Source organism: Microcebus murinus, chromosome 19 (assembly GCF_040939455.1).
Source record: "Microcebus murinus isolate Inina chromosome 19, M.murinus_Inina_mat1.0, whole genome shotgun sequence".
In the NCBI taxonomy this organism is placed as follows: Eukaryota; Metazoa; Chordata; class Mammalia; order Primates; family Cheirogaleidae; genus Microcebus; species Microcebus murinus.
Window position 1 is genome coordinate 14,832,619 of NC_134122.1, and position 23,793 is coordinate 14,856,411.

The window sequence follows — 23,793 nt, forward strand, 5'->3', positions numbered from 1 at the left end:
TATCTATTAACTGAAAGATGAAAGAAATTGTTCCAGTTCTTTGGGTTAAATTAGCTGTGTTCACTTATAGAGAGACAGTATTTTCATATTCAGTTTAGTATGCCTTCCTAAGGGAGTTTTTGGGATAATCTGACAGTCTTTAAGGATTGAGCTGACTTTAGACCCTTGATCCTATAAGCGAAGTCAGAATTAGTAGGAGTCTGAACTTCTGCTTTCAGGAAGTTTCTAATCTAATTGGGGAGCATATCTATACTGGATAGAATATCTATAAAACAGTTCACAGTAAAGGATATAAGGAATCATGAGGATAAATGGCAGTTGGATATCAGAATGGCCCCATTTGCAAATGTTCTGTCCCATTGTCCCCATAAATACAATCATTTTTGTCAGGAAACAAGTCCAGACTTTTGGTTTAGGCAAAAAAGGCATCTGTGTCAATAGAGGGGATGTGAAAGAGTGAAATGGTTTTATCTATAAAGTTTCATTGGAAATACTGATTGGTGCTTGATAAGTAGCTAGAGGTAGATAAAAAGCGCAAGAATGTTTCAGACAGGGCAGATGTTCTTAGAAGCATGGGTATGGAGGTGTGAATGATCAAGCAAAACTGTTGATCTTTCCATTTGGTCAGATTAGGGGACACTCTAGAATGTCAGGCGATGAGGCAGACTAAGGAGTTAAGATAAATTCTCTTGGCCATTATCTGTTTCTCATCCCAATCATGAGCATTAACTGAGAGCACTGAGGCCTTTTATTAATAGATCACTTTTTAACCTTTCTCATGGTTACATTTATGTTGTGAATTTTATTGAAAACACCTATTTAAAAATGATTTTTATACTTTGTGTAAGAATCAGTGGATGAGGCCGCACAATTACTTTGTAAGCCCTTGTGGAAGTCAGTGTGATATAACAGTCAGGAGGCAGGAGTTGGGAATCCAGGGTGACCTCAGGCAAGTCACTTTACCTCTCTTAGTTCCCTCACCTCAAAGATGTTAGATCGGAATCAGACGTTTTCAGTGCTGTACTTTTTTTTTCTTTTTAATAGAACTTTTTACAAATGAGGCTTTACTCAAAACGCTATTGTAAAACAGAAGTGATCTGCTTAATAATGGGGGATGGGGAGCTAGAACCCCTACCTGGCTACCCAGCCCTTCTTCCCAGAGTTCTTCCTGGAAATCTTTTAGCTCAGGAGAACACAGCTGGAAAATCCCTGGACTAGATTCCTGAGGTCTCTCCTAGAATTTAACATTTTCTGATTCCTATATTGACAAACTGATTAGAATTTCTTAAAAACAATTTTGAGTAGGCAATGCAATACTAAAGGTTATATACATACTTAATTGCATACCTACTCTGTGTAAGGTACTACTAGGTACAGTAAGCAATATGAAGAGAAAAGATAAACACAGGTCCTCCTTCAAGCAGTACACTTGAAAGAGGGAGAGGGGAGCAAAAGAGAGCGCTTCTGTAACTTCTTATAACAACTCATACTATATAGAGATTCAAGGAAATAAGATTTTTCTCCTGAAAAATTGCTGCAGAAGCCAGATGTGATGGCTCACACCTGTAATCTCAAGTACTTTGGAAGGCCCAGATGGGAGGATCCCTAGAGGCCAGGAGTTCCAGGCTAGCCTTGGCAACATAGCAAGACCACATCTCTATAAAATATATATTTTTTAAATTAGCTGGGCATGGTGGTGCATGCCTGTATTCCTAGCTACTTAGGAGGATTGCTTGAGCCTAGGAGTTTGAGGTTACAGTGAGCTATGATGGTGGCACTGTACTCCAGCAAGACTCTGTCTCTTAAAAAAAAAGTTACAGAGATTAAAAAGAGAGAAAGGAAAATGAATGTGTGTATTTTAAGTCTGCAAAAATTTTTAAATTTTCATTTCATTTACATTTGGATGGGATATAAATGTACATATGATACTAAAATTCAAAAGGAACAAAGAAAGGGGTATGAACTGAAAAGACTCCCTCTGACCCTGTGCACATCTTCCTAGCTCTCTTCTCTGGAGGCAGTCACTATTCCCAGCTTCTGTAGCTTCCAGAGATACCCTGTGTTTGTAGAAGCACTTGTATATCAATGCTTGTACTAGTTACTTGTGGTTACTGTAACACATTTTCACAAACTGAGCGGCTTAAAACAATGGAAATGTATTCTCTCAGTTCTGGAGGCCTCGGGAGGCCGCAGGTTTGAAATCAGTATCACTGGCCTGAAATCACAGCATTGGGCTGATCTTTCTCTAGAGGCCCTAGGGGAGAGTTACCTCCCTTGCTCTTCATGGTGTCTGCCAGCTTCCTTAGTTTGTGATTCCATCACTCCAGTTTTTCAAAGCCTGCATCTTCAAAATTCTCTTTAGGCTGTCTTCCTGTGACTGCCTCGTGTGTGAAGTCTCCTTCTGCCCCTCGCTCTCATACATATGATTATATTTAGGGCTCACCTGGACAGTTGAGGGTACTCTCACTGTCTCAGGAACCTTACCTTAATCACAGCTGCAAAGACTTTGTCATATAAGGTAACATTCACAGGCTCCAGCAATTATGTGACTATCTTTGTGGGGGTGCATTTTTCAGCCTTCTACAATGGTAAAACAAATAGCATGCTGCAAAGACTTTTCTGGAACTTGCTTCTACTAGTGAAAACCTGGAATAAGCTAAGGGTCTATTAATTCAGGACTAGCTAAATTAACTATGGTACATCCATAGAATGGAATAAAGTACAACCATTAAGGAGAATGAAGGAGGGTGGGCATAATGACATGGATTGATCATGTACTATAAAGTAGTAAATATCAGTAGTGGTAGAAAGTAGTATTTACATTTTCTGTTACACTTTTATATTGTTTAAAGTTTTAGAATCATGCATGTACTTTGTAATCCTTGTACTTTATAATAAATCCAGAAGAAAGTGGCCTTGCATATAGTTTTCTGGATGAATCAAGTTACAGAGGTAATAGAAGATTATTAAAATTTAACCTTTTTTCGCTTTGTTTCCCAGATAGCAGACCCTACATTAGCTGAAATGGGAAAAAACTTGAAGGAGGCAATGAAGATGCTAGAGGACAGTCAGAGGTGAGCATGTAGGACAGAGGTGACTGTATTAAACATGTTCAACCTGTTGTGAAACTGGTGGCTCTGGTTTCTTTCTGTTAAAGACACCTCTTGCCTTCAGAATGTCACACATAGCTTCAGCTGATTAAGATTGGTATTTGTCTTGGGTAGGTGCCTTATAATTAAAGGATTTTGAAATTGAGGGGAAGGACTTACAATTTTCAATTCTATTAAGAGTTTCATTTACTTAATATATTGATTTGACTGTGTAAATACTTATTATATATTCAGGTCATATAAGGTATCAACTAACAAAGTAACAAAGAAAATGGGTTGAAATTTTCATTCATGTTCTTTTCCAAAAACTCAAACTATATGCAAAACTGAGGGTAGGGAGATGTGATAAATGTTTCAAATCCTGTACTAGTCACTTGAGGTTATAAGCAACACGGTCACATGTTTGTGTGTTCAGATGTTAGAAATTTAATATGATAAAACAAATGAACAGTTTTTCTTTCCTTTAAATTAGAAGAACAGAGGAGGAAAATGGAAAGAAGATCGTATCAGGGGATATTCCAGGGCCACTCCAGGGCAGGTAGGTGGCAATAAGAATTAGTACCTTTAGTTAGGTGTAAATTTTTCTTTTCTTTCTTTCTTTTTTTTTTTTTTAACAATAGCCACAGGAGAAGTAAATTTTTCTTAAACCAAGATTTTACTATCACTGATTTACAAGGTAAGTTTTAATGAGGACAGAACAAATTTAAATAGAATTATGTGCAGTATAACATTAGAAAACTGAAATGCCATTGGCTGGTTGGTGATAATGGTGAGCCTACTGGCTTCTTTCCCTTTCCGATCCAGAATTTAATACAATTTCATAACTCAAAAGTGATAAGTGAATTTATCACTGGAGTATCATAGTTCATCCTTGAAACCTGTAATCTCTTTGGTAGACTGAATCTTATTCTGAGAGATATTTTAATTTGACAAGATTTATCATTTTTATAATAAATGAGAGGAAAATGTCAATTTTAATCATTTATTGGCAGAGTGATTTATTTTTTAGCAACTGAAACAAATTTGTCAAGCCTTTGTGGTTTGAGCTAGCAGGGAAGTTTTCACAAGATATTAGTAGTCATGTGGAATTAACACCCCAGCTCAGCTCCCTGAGACAAACTTACTATTTTCTTCTTTTATAACCAGGAAACTTAACATCGGTAAATAGTACAACTCTCTTAAGTTGACCTGAATATAAATTGAACAAGGTTGCAAAAGAAAAGGATGGAGGAAGGTTCACAGTGTGCCAATAAATGTCACATCTAACAAACCCAAATACTAATATTTTAAAAATTAGCATAATATTTTATGCTCCTATTTGTAGCATAAATGGTGCTGATGTAAATCCCTTGAACTGTGAAGTACTTTCTACAACTCAGAACAGGAAGCAAATTCTATAAATTTCCTCATCCCAGGCTGAAGGGAACAAAAGGGCTTAAGGTTTGTTTAGTGTCCTGATTCCACAGGAGTTTCCCTATAAGAGATACTCCCAAGAACATCTGTAATTCTCAGTACAGCACATTAAAGCCACTGATCAGGAGTATTCATGCTTAAAGATGCTAATTCCCAACATTTGAGCCTAGTAATGTGCTAGCAGGCATAGAATTAAATGCTATACATGCTCTGTCTGATTGCAGCCTCACAATTCTATAATGTCAGGATTTAGTGAGTTTAAGTAGCTTGCTCAAGGTCATGTGGCAAGCATCCAAGTATGCCTCAAGGTCCCCTGCCTGCCCTAATCCCTACAGTATTCAAAGACGTGAAGGTCAGGACCTTGGGAAGGATAGTTTGGGGGGCACTGTTTTGACAGTGCTGTTTTTTTTGAAAGAGGAAACTTTGTCATAGTCTTATTAATGAAGGGACAATATTTTCACATCACACGAGTTGCAAGTGCCTTACCATTGCTTACTACAGCCATTTGCATTCTTTTCATACGTATCCACATACTTATATAATGAGCATTTAGTAACATATGTTCAATAGAAGTAAATCTCTTTATGCTCTAAGCAGATCTCAAATTTCCCAGCTTGGTGAAGAACTGGTAATAAATGATGCTTGTATTATGTTTTTAAGGCAATTATTCCAAACAGACAAGACTCCTACATGGAGGACAGCTGGATATACCAGTGGCATTGGAGAATTCTTTCTGCTTCTGTGATGTTCGATCATCTTATAAGGATTTTCAGCCCTTGTTACATGCTTATTAAATATTCTCTGTCTTCTCCAAGATTCAAATGAAATATCTAGAAATGTTACTAGAGCAAAACTGGTGACATTTTAAAAAATCTAACTCATATTTAGGTAGATTTTTTTCCTTACAAGTAAGGTTATATTCAGAATTCAATTTGTAATTTGAGGTTTGTTTTTATAAAATTATAAACTGTATTTCAAAACATTCGCTCACTTGTAGTTACTCAGTTTAAAAAACAAGACAAAATGACATTTTACCAAAACTAGTTGGATGAGAGAATAAGTAAGAGAATTTTGAGGATGTGTGCTCCTGTCCATCAACTCTTTTTACTCTGCAGTGGCCAAGATATGGTGAGCATCCTCCAGCTAGTCCAGAACCTCATGCATGGAGATGAAGATGAGGAGCCCCAGAGCACTCGGTAATGGAGAACTTGGCAGCTTCTCTTTGAAAGTCTGCGCGTTCTTGACTTCAGTAGTGATTGCATTCTGACAGGTTGCTCAGTTGAGAAACTATATTTCATTAAGAGTCATATATGATAGTAAGGCTGGGTATGGTGGCTCACGCCTGTAATCCTAGCACACAGGGAGGCTGAGGCGGGTGGATCGTTTGAGCTTAGCAGTTAGAGACCAGCTTGAGCAAGAGTGAGACCTCGTCTCTACCAAAAATAGAAAAAATTAGCTGGGCATGGTGGTGCATCTTGTAGTCCCAGCTATACGGGAGGCTGAGGCAGAAGGATCGCTTGAGCCCAGGAGTTTGAGGTTGCTGTGAGCTAGGCTGATACCATGGCACTTTAGCTCGGGCAACAGAGTGAGACTGTCTCAAAAAAGAAAAAAAGAAAAGAGTTTATATGACAGTAAAATACTCATTTTTTTTTCTCTTCAGAAAGACATTTATATACATTATCTTGTAAAAGGAAGACGTTTACAAAATTAGATCCTGTTTTTATGGTATTGTATCTTAGGGAGGGGCTGGCAAAAGAACTGAAGAATAAGTGCTGTGTGCTTTTCTGGTTTGGTGCTTCTGCTTGCTAAGAATTGCTACAGCTGAACTGACTGGCTATTTATTTAGTTTTATTTTTTTCTTTAATTTTTAAAAATTTAATTTCCTGCAATAAGTAATGTGCTCTCCTGGTTCAAAATTCAAAAGGTAAAAAAGAGTATACACAGATAATTTTCTACCTCTGCCTCCCTACCTGGTTCTCTTCCTTGGAGATAGACTGTTCTACCATTTTTTTGTGTCTTCTTCCAGAGACATTTTATGTGTATGTATACACAAGCAAAATGTCCATGCCCACCCTTCCAATACATAAATCCTATGCACATGTTCTGCATCTTGTGTTTTTCCCAGGGGCTTTCTCCTTTTTAAGAGCTGTTTAGGCCACATGTATTGGCTCACATCTGTAATCCCAGGACTTTGGGAGGCCAAGATGGGAGGGTTGCTTGAGGCCAGGACTTTGCGATCAGCCTGGGCAACATAGCAAGACCTTTTCTCTACACAAAATTTAAAAATTAGCTGGGCATGGTGGCATGTGCCTATAGTCCCAGCTACTCCAGAGGCCAAGGTGGGAGGATCGCCTGAGCCCAGGAGTTTGACGTTACAGTGCACTTATGATTGTGCCAGTGCACTGCAGCCTGAGTGACAGAGTGATACTCTGACTCTAAAAAGATCAAATAACAATTAAAAAAAAAAAAACAAACCTGTTTAGTTTCACTTTGAATGGATGAATATATTTAATTAGTCTCTTGTTCATGTTTAACGGTTATAAACATTGCTGTAGCCAGTAACTTTCAACATGGGTCATTTCTCAGAAGCAAGTGTGTCTGGAGGATAAAGTCCTCAAAGTGGGATTGCTGGCTCAACTAGTGTGTGCTTTTGTAATTTTGATGGATATTGCCAAATTTCCCTCCACGAAGTTGTGCCGCTTAACAGTCCCACCAGCAGTGTATGAGAGTGCTTCTTTTCCCTCACCTTTGCCTGTAAGGGTGTTGTCAGACTCAAACATCTTTGGTAAATGATATTCTATTATAATAAGTGAGAAATTTGACAAGTGAAAATTGTTATTTCAGCATAATTTAAATTTGTATTTTGCTTATTATGAACCAGATCAAGTGTCTTTTTATCTTTTGAGATCAAAAGACAGAAGATTCCCTTTTATATTTCCCTTTCCACAAACTGTCCTTCACCCACAATCCTATTTGGTTGTCTTTTTCTTATTGTTTACAGTTAACAATTATAAACTTATTATTTACAGTTATTCTTTAGAAGGGAAATTAGTCCGTTTTAATTGTATAAAACAATACCTAGGCTGGGCACAGTGGCTCACACCTGTAATCCTAGCACTCTGGGAGGCTGAGGTGGGCGGATTGCTCAAGGTCAGGAGTTCAAAACCAGCCGGAGCAAGAGTAAGACCTCGTCTCTACTGAAAAGAGAAAGAAATTAATTGGCCAACTAAAAATATATAGAAAAAGTTAGCTGGGCATGGTGGTGCATGCCTGTAATTCCAGCTACTCGGGAGGCTGAGGCAGAAGGATTGCCTGAGCCCAGGAGTTTGAGGTTGCTGTGAGCTAGGCTGATGCCACGGCACTCTAGCCCGGGCAACAGAGTGAGACTCTGTCTTTAAAAAACAAAAACAGACAAAAAAAACCCAACAAAAAACAATACCGAGAATTTGTAGTAGCATTGTAATAAATAGCTATTTAATGCAGGGAATTGATCTTTTTTTTTTTTTTTTTTTTTTTGAGACAGAGTCTCACTCTCTTGCCTGGGCTAGAGTGCCATGGTGTCAGCCTAGCTCACAGCAACCTTAAACTCCTGGGCTCACGCAATCCTCCTGCCTCAGCCTCCTGGGTAGCTGAGACTACAGGCACACGCCACCATGCTCGGCTATTTTTTTCTATATTTTTAGTTGTTTGGCTAACTTCTTTCTATTTATAGTAGAGATGGGGGTCTTGCTCTTGCTCAGGCTGGTCTGGAACTCCTAAGCTCAAGCAATCCTCCTGCCTCAGCCTCCCATAGTGCTAGGATTACAGGTGTGAGCCACCACTCCAGGCCAGGGAATTGATCTTTAATAAGTCTTTAAAAAATATTGGCTGGTCCGAAGGTAGTGAGTTATCTCACGTGATTGTTCACAGTCAGTTACAGATTGAACTCCTTGTTCTACTACTTTCCCCCCTCCTCACTACTGCACTTGACTAGTCTTAAAAAAAATAAAAAAAAAAAAAAAAAAAAAAAAAAAAAAAAAAATATTTTCTGCCCCTTTTATTTTAGCTCTACCCTCCATAGTTCTTAAGGCCGGTATTTAATTTAAAATATTTTAACAGGAAATTATCAAAAATAGTTTGTAGATGCTCAGTAAAAAGAGGAATAATTTATGGTTACAAGGAGGCAAAAAAAAGAAAGAGAGGTATTTATCTCTTAGGACTTGAATTTTAAAAGTATTTTTCTCTCCAAACTATCAGTACTTTATATGTATGGAATTTTCTAAATTAATCTGAATTTCTGCCTTTTAGGTCATTAAGTAGATTTCAAGTCTGACAGAAATGTCTATGAAATACTTTGTCCCTAAGCTGTATGTCCTTTTTTATGCTTTGATTCTAATACTTTCTTTAATAAATTTTGCTTAACAGAATCCAGAATATTGGAGAACAAGGTCACATGGCTTTGTTGGGGCATAGTCTGGGAGCTTATATTTCAACTCTGGACAAAGAGAAGCTGAGGAAACTTACAACTAGGATACTTTCAGATACCACCTTATGGCTGTGCAGAATTTTCAGGTAAAGACATGATGAGTCTTTAGTTTCCAGTGAAGACATTTATGAGTTGGGTATAGAATGTGAGAGAGCTGTTGCTGGAACTATACTACCTCAGTTCAGATTTGCCTACTCTTAATCTCTGCCAGCCTCAGTTTTGCCAGCTGTTAGATAGGGAGAGCATTATACTATTTAATGGACTTGTTGCGAATCCAGTACATTAATTAACCAGATTAATATATGTAAAGAGAGAGAATTTAAGCACCTATGTGTGTGATAGTGTCAGCAGTTATTTATTTTAAAGTTTCTAATTAGGACACATTTAATAGAAAATAGAGCAATGATTTGAATTCAAATTCCAAGACCCTGCTACGGACACCAAAATCCACAGATCCTCAAGTCTCTTATATAAAATGGCATAGTATTTGCATATAAGTTATGAACATCTTCTTGTATACTTTAAATCATCTCCAGATTACATATACTACCTAATACAATGTAAATGCTATGTAATATTTGGTATTGTATCGTTTAGGGAATAACGATGAGAAAAGTATGTACATGTTCAGTACAGACAACCAACCTTTTTTTCTGAATATTTTCTATTCATAGTTTGTTGAGTCCATGGATATAGAACCCACAGATTTAGAGGGCTGACTATACTTTTAAAATATGAATTTATGCTTTAGTAGAAAGGAAGCTCTGTCGTAAGGGAAATGAGTATATGTTATAAAATTGAAATTTGCTTTATACTTTGATAATCTTGGCATAATTAAGGAGTTACACCAGATTAAGGATTCAGTAGGAGACACAGGATCCATGTTACTGTGTTTATGCTATTACTTTAATGGAAAAGGAGTGTTTGCCTATCACTGAAACATTGAACTTGAGAGACCCTCACTTTCAGATGTTGAGAAGGACCTTGGCCTAGCAAGAGTATAAGTTTGCTTAACTTTATTAAAGGAGAAATTTTTTGTTGTTTAGTAAAAATCTAATGTCTGTAATTGAAATTGCCCCTCCTAGGCGATTGAAAAGAATAAAAAGCCCCAGACAGATTATAGCAAAAGCAAACGTTAGCATGACTGGTGTTTATGGCAGTTTTGTTAACTTTGGATGTTTTACAGCTGTTGATCTGCTAATAACTATGCCCATGTTATCTAGTGCTGGCCTTAGTCAGAACCATTATCTTCAGGCTTTTTGTATCTGTGGGACTCCTAAACTTGTTTGCATAGTTTCTGCTTTTCATGGAATTGGGTATGGATGAAGGGTCATTGTCTCCTTCATAACCACCAACTGTAATGAGTTGTCAGTCATCTAAGCTGAGGATTTTTCACATTCCTTTCTGCTGGATCTGGATGTCAGTTTCTAGCTTGAGAAAAGAATTTCCTCCATAAGATTGGCTTATAAAATCAGAATTAACCAGAAATAAGAGCATATTAATAGAAGGGTGTCTCTTACCAGGTATGAAAATGGCTGTGCTTATTTCCACGAAGAAGAAAGAGAAGGACTTGCAAAAATCTGTAGGCTTGCCATTCATTCTCGTTATGAAGACTTTGTAGTGGATGGATTCGATGTGTTATATAACAAAAAACCTGTAATATATCTTAGTGCTGCTGCTAGACCTGGCCTGGGCCAATACCTTTGTAATCAGGTAATGTAATATAAGGTGGATATTGTAAAGAAACAATGTTTTGTCCTGAAACTTTTAAAGTGTACAGACCCTTTTTTCTAGCTGGTGTTCTTTTTGAGAGAAAAAAAAAAAAGATGGTCTTCATATATGCTTGTTTTGTCATTATATAAAAATATATATTAATAGATTTAGACATATATGATATGATAGATATATTTTTTAATTGCCTGAAGGCAACCATAGTCAACATTTTACTTGATTTATTTCCAGACTTTGATCAAAAGATGTATGTGTGGGTGTGTTTACATGGTTATGTCTGGCTTTTTTTTACTCACTATCATATAGGAGTTTTAACAATTTTTCAAAGCAAAGTTTGTTTTTAATATCTTCATAATATTTCTTCCAGTGAGTGGATAGTAATTTAATTGTTTCCCTTTTGGACAATTAGAATGTTTCCATTCTTTTGGTTTTTATGACCATTTTTAGGTAATGCTCTTTGTGTAGTGCTGTTATGAACATCCTTGTGCATAAATCTTTTTCTATATTTAGGATTATATTTCTCAGATGGATTTTCAGAGTAGTCTAGAATTGCAAGATTAAAAAGCATTACCAGTTTTAAAGTCATGTGCATGTATCCCAACTGGGGACACTACCTTGAGACAAGAAATTGTTAACCCTTTTTTTTGGCCAAGAATGTTTTAAGGCAAAACACATAGGATTGGAGGGTTCTTCTTCTATAAGATATAGTAGTCCTTGGGGAGGGGAGGTTATGTAGAGGAAACTCAAAGTCTTAAGTTGATTTTGAGCTGCGATCACTGGTGGCAGGAAATTAAAGTCTCTTCTTGAGGGTATTCAGAATGAGCTGTATAATATTCCTGTAGAAACATTAAACAAATTACTTATTGAATACCTACTGCAAGTAAGGCTCTTATTGACCAAAGGCTGTCCTGGGACAACAATCCAATCTTCAGAAGATGCGGCAGGAGTGTTTTCTATTAAGTGAGAAAGGCAGGAGATGGGACAGTATATATAAGATGGTCATGTTCATATTTTTAAAAGTGTGTATATGCTTGAACATTTTTATGCCTAGAAAAATATATAAATATAGTTATACCTAGGAAATGTCTGCAAAGTTATATATTAAACTGTTAACAGTGGTGGACTGGTGACTTTTGGGAAGTTGGGAGGAAATTTTCACTTTTAATACCTGTATTTTTTGATGATTTGTTTTATTTGGGTATCACATTCATAATTTTTTTTTTTTGATCCTTGCCTGAACATTCATAATTAAAAAAAATCCTTTAAGGAGGAAAATGTATGAATAAAGTGCTCATTAAATGTTTGGTGTTTAAATTCTATCTTAGAACAATATGCTACAACTGTTTATGATTACTAAAACTATAAACTCACAGGTTTAGAAGCTAAATATGAAGAATATGAAATTAATTTGACAATAACTCCATCCATAAAACTGACTTCACTCCTCTTAAGAAAAGTATATCTGCCAATCCATATTTATTACTTTTTAGTGGTGAGTGGACCCATAGATAAGATATTGTTCTTTGAATGCCTTTAGCTGGTGTTATTTACCAGTAATGCTTGCAGGAAGATCCTAAATTGCTCCCCAGAAATGCTCAGGGCCGAGTTATTTCTCCATTTAGAAAAGTGTTTTTGTCTTTTGATATATTTTAGAATATACCAAAAATAGTTACTTGATTCATTTAGAAAATTTTACATCATATCCTCTTGTAAAGCACTTGGAAATTCACTGTTTTTTTGGCTTGACTTTCTAAATGTGCTTTAACATCTATTTATAATATTTAGAGTTACTAAGGAGAGATATTTTTTAACAGAATGACTGTGGCTTGTCTTAGAGCCACAGTCTTTCACAAAGTGAATGGTGCAGAGATGTTTTTTATACAGTTGCATGTTTCTTCTTGTAGCTCGGCTTGCCCTTCCCCTGCTTGTGTCGTGTGCCCTGTAACACTATGTTTGGATCCCAGCATCAGATGGTGAGTTCTTTTGGTTTGTAAAATAGTATGGAATTGTGTTTTGAAACTGTGTTCCTTTCAAATGAAATTCTGTTTGCAGGCCTGCTGATGATTATTAGCTTATTCATTTACTGCTTAGGTCTTTCCATTGTGTAATACATGCTTCTATGTGAATGTCCATGAAGGCTGGTTGGTATATAGGTCAGGAACACCTGGCTCTTAAAGAATCTTGTAATCACTGTATTACCTGCTTTAAGTAGAAACGTGGCAGCCCAGTTAAGCACCAGAAATTCCTTCTAAAGCTCATACTTTAAGTAGTTATCACACTGTTGACTAGATTTATGAATGGGCAGATTTTGAAAATGAGGTTTTTCATTGTAATTATGAAATTATTCATCTTATTTTTAGACATATAAGTGATAAACCTGTCCATACTGAATCTAAAAGGAAAAGAAAGGGATAGATTTTAGAGCTCTGCATTTCTTTTTTCAAGGTAGTTTCATTTTCTAGTTCGGGTACATTAATGAGTAGTGGTAGAAATATATTCTTGGCTGTTTTGAAGGGGGTTGGAAGGCCGGGTGCAGTGGCTAACGCCTGTAATCCTAGCACTCTGGGAGGCCGAGGCGGGAGGATCGCTCAAGGTCAGGAGTTGGAAACCAACCTGAGTAAGAGCAAGACCTCCATCTCTACTAAAAATAGAAAGAAATTAATTGGCCAACTAAACATATATATAAAAAATGAGCTGGGCATGGTGGTGCATGCCTGTAGTCCCAGCTACTCAGTAGGCTGAGGCAGAAGGATTGCTTGAGCCCAGGAATTTGAGGTTGCTGTGAGCTAGGCTGATGCCATGGCACTCTAGCCAGGGCAACAGAGTGAGACTCTGTCTCAAAAATAAAATAAAATAAAAAATAAAGGGGTTTGAGAGAACATTTTCTTTATTAAATGTTTAAAACTAGAGAAATGTTCTCACATATATAGAGTTTGTACCTTTAATCTCATTTAACTAATTTTTCTAGTCTCCAAGGAAAACTATTTGATTTTCATATCTATAATTAGAGAAAACAGAAAAATTGTCAAGAATGGAGAACTGATTCAAGTGATTAATTTGGAGAGTCATCTGCTTTTTTGGAAGTCTTAATTTTTCACTGTATAGCTATTATATTGATTGCCTCATTTTTTTATGGTTTGTATTTTGGTCCCAGGATGTTGCCTTCCTGGAGAAACTGATTAAAGATGACATAGAACGAGGAAGACTACCTCTCTTGCTTGTCGCAAATGCTGGTAGGCATCATGAACCTGAATCTTCCATTTTGCATATATAAGAGAGAGGCTAAGTACTTAGCCTAAAAAGACCAGTTCTTAAGAAATATTTGTGTGCCACATGTTTAAGATAGTCTATATCCACATTGTTATGAAAACTATAACAGTAAAGTTAGCTCATTAGATTTTCTTTAATTGTTGATTTGTTTTGGAAGTTATTTTGCATATATGTGTATACTTTTTCATTTATATTATAAATGCTTCTCTATGTTCTCCTTGATGCACTTTATCCTTTCTAAACGGAATTTTAAAATGTCACACTTAATCTGGGCACAGTGGTACATGCCGATAGTCCCAGCTACTTGGGAGGCTGAGGGAGGAGGATCGCTTGAGCTCAGGAGTTAGAGGTTGCAGTGAACTATGATTACATCACTGCACTCTAGTCCAGGCAACAGAGTGAGACCCTATCTCAAAAAAAAAAAAATACAGTGCCAAATGCTAGTGAAGATGCAGAGCACCTGGAGCTCTCATAGATTGCTTGTAGGATGCAAAATATTACAGCCACTCTGGAAAAGTTCGGCAGTTCCTCAAAGGGCTAATCCCCAAATTACCAGATTCCCCATCAGTCCCACTTCTGGGTATTTGTCAGGGGGAAATGAAAACATATCTCAACACAGACTGTGTGTTCATGTTCATAACTGAAACAACCCAGTGTCCTTCACCTGGTGAATAGATAAATTGTGGTATATCCATCTAATGGAATACTAAGCAGTAAATGGAAAGAACTTCTGATACACACATCAACGTGGATGAATTTCAAAAGCATGCTAAGTATAAAAAGCCAGACACAGAAAGTTACATGATGTATGATTCTATTGATACGAAATTCTAGAAAAGACAAACTGCAGTAACAGAAACAGATCAGGATTGTCTGGGGCCAGTGAGTAATGAGAAGAGTGACTGCAGGGGGGTGAGGGTATTTTGGGGTGATAGAAATATTCTATATGCTGATTGTGTTGGTGGTTACACACTGTATACATTTGTCATAACTCGAACTATACACTTGAATGAGTGAATTTTATTGCATGCAAATTATACTACAGTAAAACTGTTTAAAAAAACAAAAAAAATAGGAAAACCACTTAAATGTCTACTTTATTGCCAGCAGGAAAATCTCCACTTCTTGCCTGACTTAACCTTGTCTAAAAAGAAACACAAATCCACCCATATTCAATCACCTATTAGACTGAAGGGGCTGCAGTTTGCATGTGACTGAGTGACTTACTAGTGTGACTATATTGCAGGCGCCAGAAGACACATCTCAGGGTTAATCAGCAGACATTGCCAAGAAATACGAAAAAAGAATCTGGACATGGTCCAGTCACTAAAACATAGTGCTTTGCTTTTGTTTTGATGGGCCGGTCATGTGGCAAAACCTATACTTTGGTGTTTGATCTTGTTTCAGCTAAACTGAAGGTGTCAGTTAAGGGTTGTATTGTTTTGTTTCTTTAAGATAGACTTACATGTGTGGTGGAAAAGTTTTTGCCCTTTTCCTGGCATAGACCTCACAAAAGAACCACTTTCTTTAGTTTGCATTTGTTCACACAGTTGGTAAAGGTTCGAAATATTACTAGTTGGCAAGCTCCTAACTGGAAATTTAGGATGGTTGGGAGAATGCATGACTCCATGTTTTACTTAAGCTCTGTCTGAAAAGAGATCTGCTCAGCAAAATTTGTAGTGCAGTCAAATTATCAAGGGTGTGGCTTAAAATGTTTAATATACTTAAACTGGCTTCAGAATGCATGTTCAAAGAACCTGGGTGAAAAAAACCCAAATTCATCTGTATATTTTTTTATAAAGGATACATCTAAAGCAGTATAACCCAGAAAGTGACAATAAAAGGATAGAAAAGGATATCTTGAGCAAACACTGACCAAAATGAAAGTACCATAGCAATATTGGTATCAGATAAAATATGCTTCATATGATGAAAGACATAATCTACTAAAAGAAATAACAGTTATGAATGCTTGTTATGAACTTTGCAATGTATAAAGGAAAACTAAGAAAAAATTGATAATAATACATGTATAAATTGACAAACCGACAATCTTGCTGGGAGACTTGAATATTTTTCTCATGAATCAACAGATCAAGTAGATAGAAAATAAGTGGTGAAAGTTTTCAGTAACACAATTGGATACATATAATGGAGAATACACATTTTTGAAAACTTGTATACGAAGTAAGTCCACAAAGAAAATCTGAATAAAATAGGGTATAATGTGTATAAAAGCTCCTACACTGTAAAGACTCAGAAAACTTTTGTTCCTTTTAATATCCTTGTTTATTTGTTTTATCCTAGGAACTGTAGCAGTAGGACACACAGACAAGATTGGGCGATTGAAAGAACTCTGTGAACAGTATGGCATATGGCTTCATGTGGAGGGGTGAGTAGATTGGTGAGGTTGGTTGGCTCTGTGTTGGGCCTGCACATAGTCCTCATGAAGAGTGGACATCTAGGTTCTCACTTTATAGGGACATTTATCACTATGGGCTCTTTTGGTTGCACATAACAAAGTAACCCAAATTGGCTTGAGCAAAAGGAGATTATATTGGTTTACATAACTAAAAAGACTAGTGTTAGGACTGGCTTTAGGCACAATGTCAACCAGGATTCAATGTCTTTCTTCTTGTCCCTTCCCCTAATCACAATCATTTGACTTGATTTCCTCTATCTTGGCTCTGTCTGTGGACAGACTTTCCTGTTATGGTGCAAAGTAGCTGCAGAAACTCCAGCTTTCTTTCCAGCTTTGTATTCAGTGGGTCAGAAGTCCCAACCAACAGAAATCTCATATTGAAACAATCACTGTGGCCAGGGAAAAGTAATCCTCTGATAGTAGGTTGTTTGCCTACCTCTGGAGCAGGTGGTGGTTGATGGAGGAGTTTGGGATGGTTTCCCAGAAGGTTGTTGGAGTGCTGTTAAGAGAGGAGGAGAGAGGATGCAGGTGGTCAGTGCATCCCATACCCACAATGTCATACAAGGCAATTGTCTTTTATCCCTAAGAAAAGCATGGTGACTAGAAAAGAGGAGCTGTGAAAGGTAGAGAATAATACTGCCATTATGCCAAATAAGTAGGGGGTATCCCCTGAAACATTTTGATTTGAATGCATTTTCAAGGTTTTCCTGAAATTTGTATAAACCATATCCTTTGTTGCTGTTATAAAAGCTAATAAAGCTGAAAGACACTTAAATGTCAACTTGCAACAGCACAGACTTTTTTGTTTTTAATTACATACTTAGTGAATAAGCAACATTAAATAATTAGTTCTTAGATTGGTGTTTTTTCTTCCAGTGTGAATCTGGCAACATTGGCTCTAGGTTATGTCTCCTCATCAGTGCTGGTATGTTGTTGATTTACTAAATATCGGTGTTTTAAAGAAGGAATTTAAAACCACTCAATCCCTGATGGCTTTTCGTGGTTTTTATGAGTGGAGGAGGGTGTTGGGTTTAGTGTATTCTTATAACCTAACAAAGAGTTGTTCTTTTTTTTGGTAGGCTGCAACTAAATGTGACAGCATGACGATGACTCCTGGCCCGTGGCTGGGTTTGCCAGCTGTTCCTGCAGTGACACTCTATAAACATGATGATCCTGCCTTGGTAAGCTTACTCTTCCTGGAGAGGGAGTGGGAGTGGTTAATACTCATTATTGGCTTAGGGGCAGAATACAGAAAAACAAAGGAAAAAGTGAAAAATATCCTTAATTCCACTTATATTACATTTAAAAAAATGTTTAACGTAAGTGAAACCATACCATATGTATTTTTCCGTTCACTCCATACTTCCTTGTGTGTATAAAGAATTTTTTATGATTAATTTATGATTGCATAATATTCTGACACTACTTAGTCTCCATTTGTGAACTTTTAGGATGTCTTCAAATTTTTGTTACTGAAATAATAAGGCAATGAACATCTTTCTACATTTCAAGTTGTTTTTTTAGAATAGATTCCCAGAAGTGGAATTACTAAGTGGGAGCATTTTAAAGCTCCTGGTCCACGTTGTCCAATAGGTTGTAACATTTAAAAAAAAAAATCACAGTTGTGGTTTTTGATGATAGCTCAGTTAGTGATAGGCACGTGCAAAGTAAGATTTAAGCGATTACTGCTAAAATAGTTGATGTCTTGCTCAGTTGATAATGGTCAGGTATTTGAGGATGCTTAGAGCAACCTTGGAAGGGGCTACCTTTTGAATGTCTAGGAGCTCTGGCTCTGGGATGTGAGCCCATTCTGGATTCTTATCCTGGCTTTGCCACTCCTTAGCCGTTGAACCCTTAGACAAAGCAAGGTCTCTGAGCTAAGTTAGAGTATTTACTTCATAGAGTTGTTGGAAGATCAAATGGATAATGCAAGCCAAGTGTTTAGCATAGCATCTGTCATATACTAAGTGCGTAGTGAATGGTAGCTAGTTAATTCTGTTGTGAGATTTCAATGGCTTTAATAAACCCATATTGGCTTTTTTAGACTTTAGTTGCTGGTCTTACATCAAATAAACCAGCAGACAAACTCCGTGCCCTGCCACTGTGGTTGTCATTACAATACTTGGGACTTGATGGGATTGTGGAGAGGATAAAGCATGCCTGTCAACTGGTGAGTAGAAACCCAAAGTTGAGATGAGTCACAAAGACTCCTTGGGAAAAGCAGAGGCAGAAAAATATTTCATTTATGTACCTTCCTTCCAGAACTTCCTTGTCTGGTTTGACCATCTCATAAGCAAGCAGACTAATTGCACATGTACCTTTCTTGTTCAGAGTTCTGGGAGAGACTGCCAGGGTTGTCTCAGCACTTGTGTCCAGAACAAGTCAGATTAAAAGGAATATCAGTGTCAGCATGGGATAAGAAATTACAAGATGTCTTCCCAAGGAATGGAAAAGGATGCATAAAGTTGGGGGGATAGCTCTTCCCCTTTGTTCCCCATGACTGACTGACTCTAATGTTAGAGAATAGGAAGGTTAGAGGTTGGTTATGGAGGGGATGGATATTTTTAACACCAGCTGGCTTAGGTTCCCAAATTGCAGAGCTCTGGGGACAATACTCATCCTCTTTCCTTTTCCTGTGTTCTAATTGTGAAAAATATGTAATTATGCTGTAGTTTAGTGTCTTAATCCATTTGAGCTGCCATAACATAGCACCTTAGACTGGGTAGTTTATAAACAACAGAAATTTATTCCTTACAGTTCTGGAGACTGAGAAGTCCAAGATCAAGGTGCCAGCAGATTTGGTGTCCAGCGAGGGCCTGTGCCTTAAGGCGGCCACTTCCACATGTCTTTACATGGCCAAAGGGGTGAATACTCCTTTTAGCCTCTTTCATAAGGGCACTGATCCCATTCATGAGAGCTCCATCCTCATACCCTAATCACCACCTACAGGCCCTACCTCTTAATACTAGGGGGTTAGGTTTCAACATACGAAATTTGGGAGGACACAAACGTTTAGACCATAGCATTTAGAAAGCAAAAAAAAAAAGTCATTTATGTAGTGTGAGAGCTGAGCCCTACCTGTGCTCAGAAGCATGTCACCTCAATGCTTCCATTCTCTAACCTGTGAAATAGGGATAATATAACAAAAGACTGTGGTGAGGACTTGATGAGTTAATCTATGTAAAGCTCCTATAGTAGTACCTGATCATATAGTAAGCTATGCATATAGGTTTAAATTTTTGTTTTAAATATATTATTGTCCCTTCAAGTATCATTTTTATATTTAAGAAAAATTAGTATTTTCATATTGCTCTAGTAGTAATCTTTGGTTCATAGTATGTTAGGATAGTTCATTTTTACATTAAAAAATAATTTTGAGGGGGGAGGGGGGCGGGTATATACATACATAGTGAGTGAGATGTGCACCATCTGGGGGATGGTCATGATGGAGACTCAGACTTTTGGGGGGAGGGGGGGAAAGGGGCATTTATTGAAACCTTAAAATCTGTACCCCCATAATATGCCAAAATAAAAAAAAATAATTTAAAAAAAAAAAAAAAAACAAAAAAAAAAAACAGCCCCAAACCTATAAAAAAAAAAAAAATAATAATAATTTTGAGGCTTATACTCATGCTTACAAAAGCACCATATTTTTAGGAGTGTTCCTCATTGTGTGATTAGCTCACATCTTGAGGTTTGGTTCTTACGAAAGAGAAACCTTTCTAAGTTACTATAGTAACTTAGTCAATTTAGGGAAGGTTTAGGCACTCAAGGGAGAATATTTCAATTCCCTCTGGCCTGTGTCGTGCAGAAAAATAATGTTGGCATTAACTACCAAACCCTTGAGGTCACCACAGCTCTGGCATCTTCCTTCAAACAAAGAGTGTAGTTGATCCAAATATTCTTGAGGATTTGAATGCTATCCTACTGCTGACTCACCCATGTTAAATGCAGATGTTAAGCTGCATGGAAATTTGGCAGATGTGGTTATCTGTGTACATTCATACCTTATAGTTCATACTAGACCATAGATTCCCTGAGAGTAGAAATTAGTGTTCTCCTTTTCCTCCTCCTCCTCGTTGTCATCATCATCATCTTCTTGGGTAGCAGTTACTGAGTATTTACTCAGTGCCAGGCATGATGAGGTACTTTATATACATCATCTCATTCCATCTCCACAACTTCACTAGAATGTAAGTTCCACTGATAACATATAGAGAGTGAGTTTTCATGAGAGGCTTTCCACTGTCCAATACTAAGTGAATATCATTTGAATTAATGTGTCCAACCCCTTGGTTAGATGCTATTATCCTCTCTATCAGTGATGAGGGAATTGGAGTTGAGACATTAATACAGTGGTGATGATGGCATTGATAATGATGGTAGCCATCACTTGCGTAATGCACACTGTGCTCTAGACACTGCTTCTAAGCACTTATTGTGTATCAACTCATTTAATCTTCACAACAACCTTGTAAGAGGAATATCATCATCTCCATTTTATAGTTGAGGGAACTGAAGCACAGGCAGGCTAAATAACTTGTCCAAGGTTATAGGCAGTAAGTGGCAGATTAAATGACTTATCCATGGTCCTGCAGGTGATAAGTGGCAGAGCCATGCTTTTACCCATATCTTGAGCACGCTGTGTTCTTAAGAGACTTATCATTGGTCTCCCAATATTCAGTATTGTGACTTGTACACATTTGCATTCAGTAGTTTTTGAATGACTGACTTATATTGCTAATATGATGGATTCACATATGTCTCATTACAAACAGCTTTTCCTGAATCACTACATGTAATTTTTAACTGAAAGATTGGGAAATATTTGCAGATTTTGAAATGCAGAAATTGGCGGCCAAACTTAGAAATCACCAAGTTGCAGATGACTTTGTCTGCCTGAGATCTTTGTTTGCAGACCTGCAAAGACCTTCATGAAAGCTACTTATGTCTAATGAAATCATATAAGCTGTTCTTTGTCATTTTCAGAGTCAACGATTGCAGGAAAGTCTGAAGAAAGTGAACCACATCAAACTCTTGGTATAGTATATAATTTCATCTATTTTTTGAAATAAACAACTTTTTTAAAACTTCATTAACTTACAATGATTTTCTCCAGATTTCATACATTTCAGTGGAATTTAGGCAGCTCCAGTAAAAAAACAAACCCCCAAAAAACCATACATTCTTTGGAAGAGAATCATGTGTGTATTTATGACCTAATTATACAGTTAGCCTGAAGCCAAGAAATTTGTACCATACCATGTTTAAATTCCTATAGTGCTTTTCATATAATCTATTTATTCTAGTAAAATTTAGAATTGCACAAAGATCTTATAAACACCATTAACTTCACCTGCCCAAGGACTTTAGAACACCCATCTTCCTGAAATGAAAAATCATTTTGTATCTCAGAATGCTTTGGGCTACTCTTTCTGAAATCTTCTGACACCAGAGTTTTCATTTGCATGAAGTAGGAGAGAAAAGCAAGCAGCCTTGCTCTTATCTTCTGCTATCTTCCTAAAATAAATCTGTCATAGATTGCTCCCCAGGGATAATAATTAGATAAGGAAATGAGGATTAGCAGAGCTAACAGCCAAGAATGAGTATGAGTTCAGATTTGAATGTCTTCATGTTTTGCTTTCTTATATTTTAGAATTTCAGGCAATTTATAGGTCAAATTCTGACTTAAATAGGTATGCTGAGTGTTTCTTTGACAGTTCTGCAGGGTACAGTTAAGTTTAAAACTCATTTTTGAGACCGGGCACAGAGGCTCACACCTATAATCCCAGCACTTAGGGAAGCCTAGGTGGGAGGATTGCGTGGGTCCAGGAGTTCAGGACCAACCTAGACAACATAAGGAGACCCATCTCTACAAAGAATTTAAAAAATTAGCAGGAGGATCGCTTGAGCTCAGGAGTTTGAGGCTGCAATAAGCTATGATCACACCACTGCACTCCAACCTGAGCAACAGAGCAAGACACTATCTCTGAAAAACCATTAAAATTAAAAAGATTTTCTAAAAAAACAATTTTTGAGTTTGAAGTTTAACATAATTGCCACTAGAAAAAAGTTTTTTTCCAGGCCGGGCGCGGTGGCTCACGCCTGTAATCCTAGCACTCTGGGAGGCCAAGGCGGGCGGATTGCTCAAGGTCAGGAGTTTGAAACCAGCCTGAGCAAGAGCGAGACCCCATCTCTACTATAAATAGAAAGAAATTAATTGGCCAACTAATATATATATATATATATAAAATTAGCCGGGCATGGTGGTGCATGCCTGTAGTCCCAGCTGCTGGGGAGGCTGAGACAGGAGGATTGCTTGAGCCCAAGAGTTTGAGGTTGCTGTGAGCGAGGCTGACACCACAGCACTCACTCTAGCCTGGGCAACAAAGTGAGACTCTGTCTCAAAAAAAAAAAAAGTTTTTTTCCTTGGGGCCACAGTGTTTTATTACAAAAATAGAATAAAAACTTTGAAAACAAAATAATCCTTTCTAATTTAATGAAAAATTTGTTATTTTTTATTGTTTTCTATGTGTGAGTTACATGCAACTTGAAAAATAAGTTCTCGCAGTACCCAGGTTGAAGAGACATGTGAGTTTCATATGCTTCACAAGGCTCTGGGCTCAAAACCAGCACGTATTAAATACAACTCACATGGCAGTTAATGTGTTAAGTTAGTACAGTTTATTTCTATTTTAGAAAGTGGTTTGGTTTAAGGGTGGTAGCTACTCTGCGTTGCCTTCTGAGATGGAGCCTGTGGCCATTTGACCCAAGTTCTAGCTGAGGGAACCTTGGACAAGGAGGTAGGCCATTGGGGAAGCAGAAGGGAGGAATATAAACCATAAGGCTTGGGTTCTACTCTCAGAGATGCCACAGGGGTGGGCTTTTGACACCAAGGCATTTTCTAACCTCCTGAGCTCATGAGCTCAGCTGTCAAATGAAAGTGTGTTGGTTGGACTCCTCTGATTTCAAACAAAGAGACCCAAATTATGGACTAGATTGAGCAGGCTGTTGGGAATCAAGGCAGTGCTGGGCCTGGATGCATTGCCTGTCCCTGCCTTGCTGAGCCCCTTACCTCGACTCTTCCTTACCTCCTTGATACTCCCTCATTTTCAAATGGGGGGGGATCCGACGGCATTAGTTAATCACCAGTTGTTTTGGAGCTTCTTTGTAAGGCCACAGATGGCCCACGCATAAACCCTGCTCTGTCGCTTCCAATGGCTGCTTATTTCATTAGAGGATGTGGTAACTGGCAGATACCAAGAGGCACTGTGGCCCATCATCATCATCACCACTGCAGCTGCTGCTTGTGAATGCTTACTAGATACCACACATGGTGCTAAATACCTTACATGCATTATTTTGTTTAACCCTCACAGTAG

General features: G+C 37.5%; 2 protein-coding genes across 5 annotated transcripts in view; one reads left to right on the plus strand and one right to left on the minus strand.

The window, feature by feature from the left end:
• Positions 1-23,793, plus strand: part of PDXDC1 (pyridoxal dependent decarboxylase domain containing 1) — a 54,641-nt gene that overhangs the window by 13,473 nt on the left and 17,375 nt on the right. For all 4 annotated transcript variants that reach the window (XM_075995154.1, XM_012790207.3, XM_075995155.1 and 1 more), the window contains 12 exons: positions 3,001-3,074; positions 3,583-3,648; positions 5,639-5,719; positions 8,928-9,074; positions 10,512-10,701; positions 12,624-12,692; positions 13,874-13,952; positions 16,297-16,381; positions 17,288-17,336; positions 17,491-17,592; positions 18,456-18,581; positions 21,401-21,451. In XM_075995154.1, the coding sequence (XP_075851269.1) occupies positions 3,025-3,074; positions 3,583-3,648; positions 5,639-5,719; positions 8,928-9,074; positions 10,512-10,701; positions 12,624-12,692; positions 13,874-13,952; positions 16,297-16,381; positions 17,288-17,336; positions 17,491-17,592; positions 18,456-18,581; positions 21,401-21,451 (1,095 nt within the window). In that variant the 5' untranslated portion in view covers positions 3,001-3,024. The remainder of the gene's footprint in view (positions 1-3,000; positions 3,075-3,582; positions 3,649-5,638; positions 5,720-8,927; positions 9,075-10,511; positions 10,702-12,623; positions 12,693-13,873; positions 13,953-16,296; positions 16,382-17,287; positions 17,337-17,490; positions 17,593-18,455; positions 18,582-21,400; positions 21,452-23,793) is intronic.
• NTAN1 (N-terminal asparagine amidase) overlaps positions 16,376-23,793 on the minus strand; it is a 34,682-nt gene continuing 27,264 nt past the window's right edge. Inside the window, exon 13 of the transcript XR_001160620.3 lies at positions 16,376-16,910. The gene's annotated coding sequence lies outside the window, so the exon portion shown is untranslated. The remainder of the gene's footprint in view (positions 16,911-23,793) is intronic.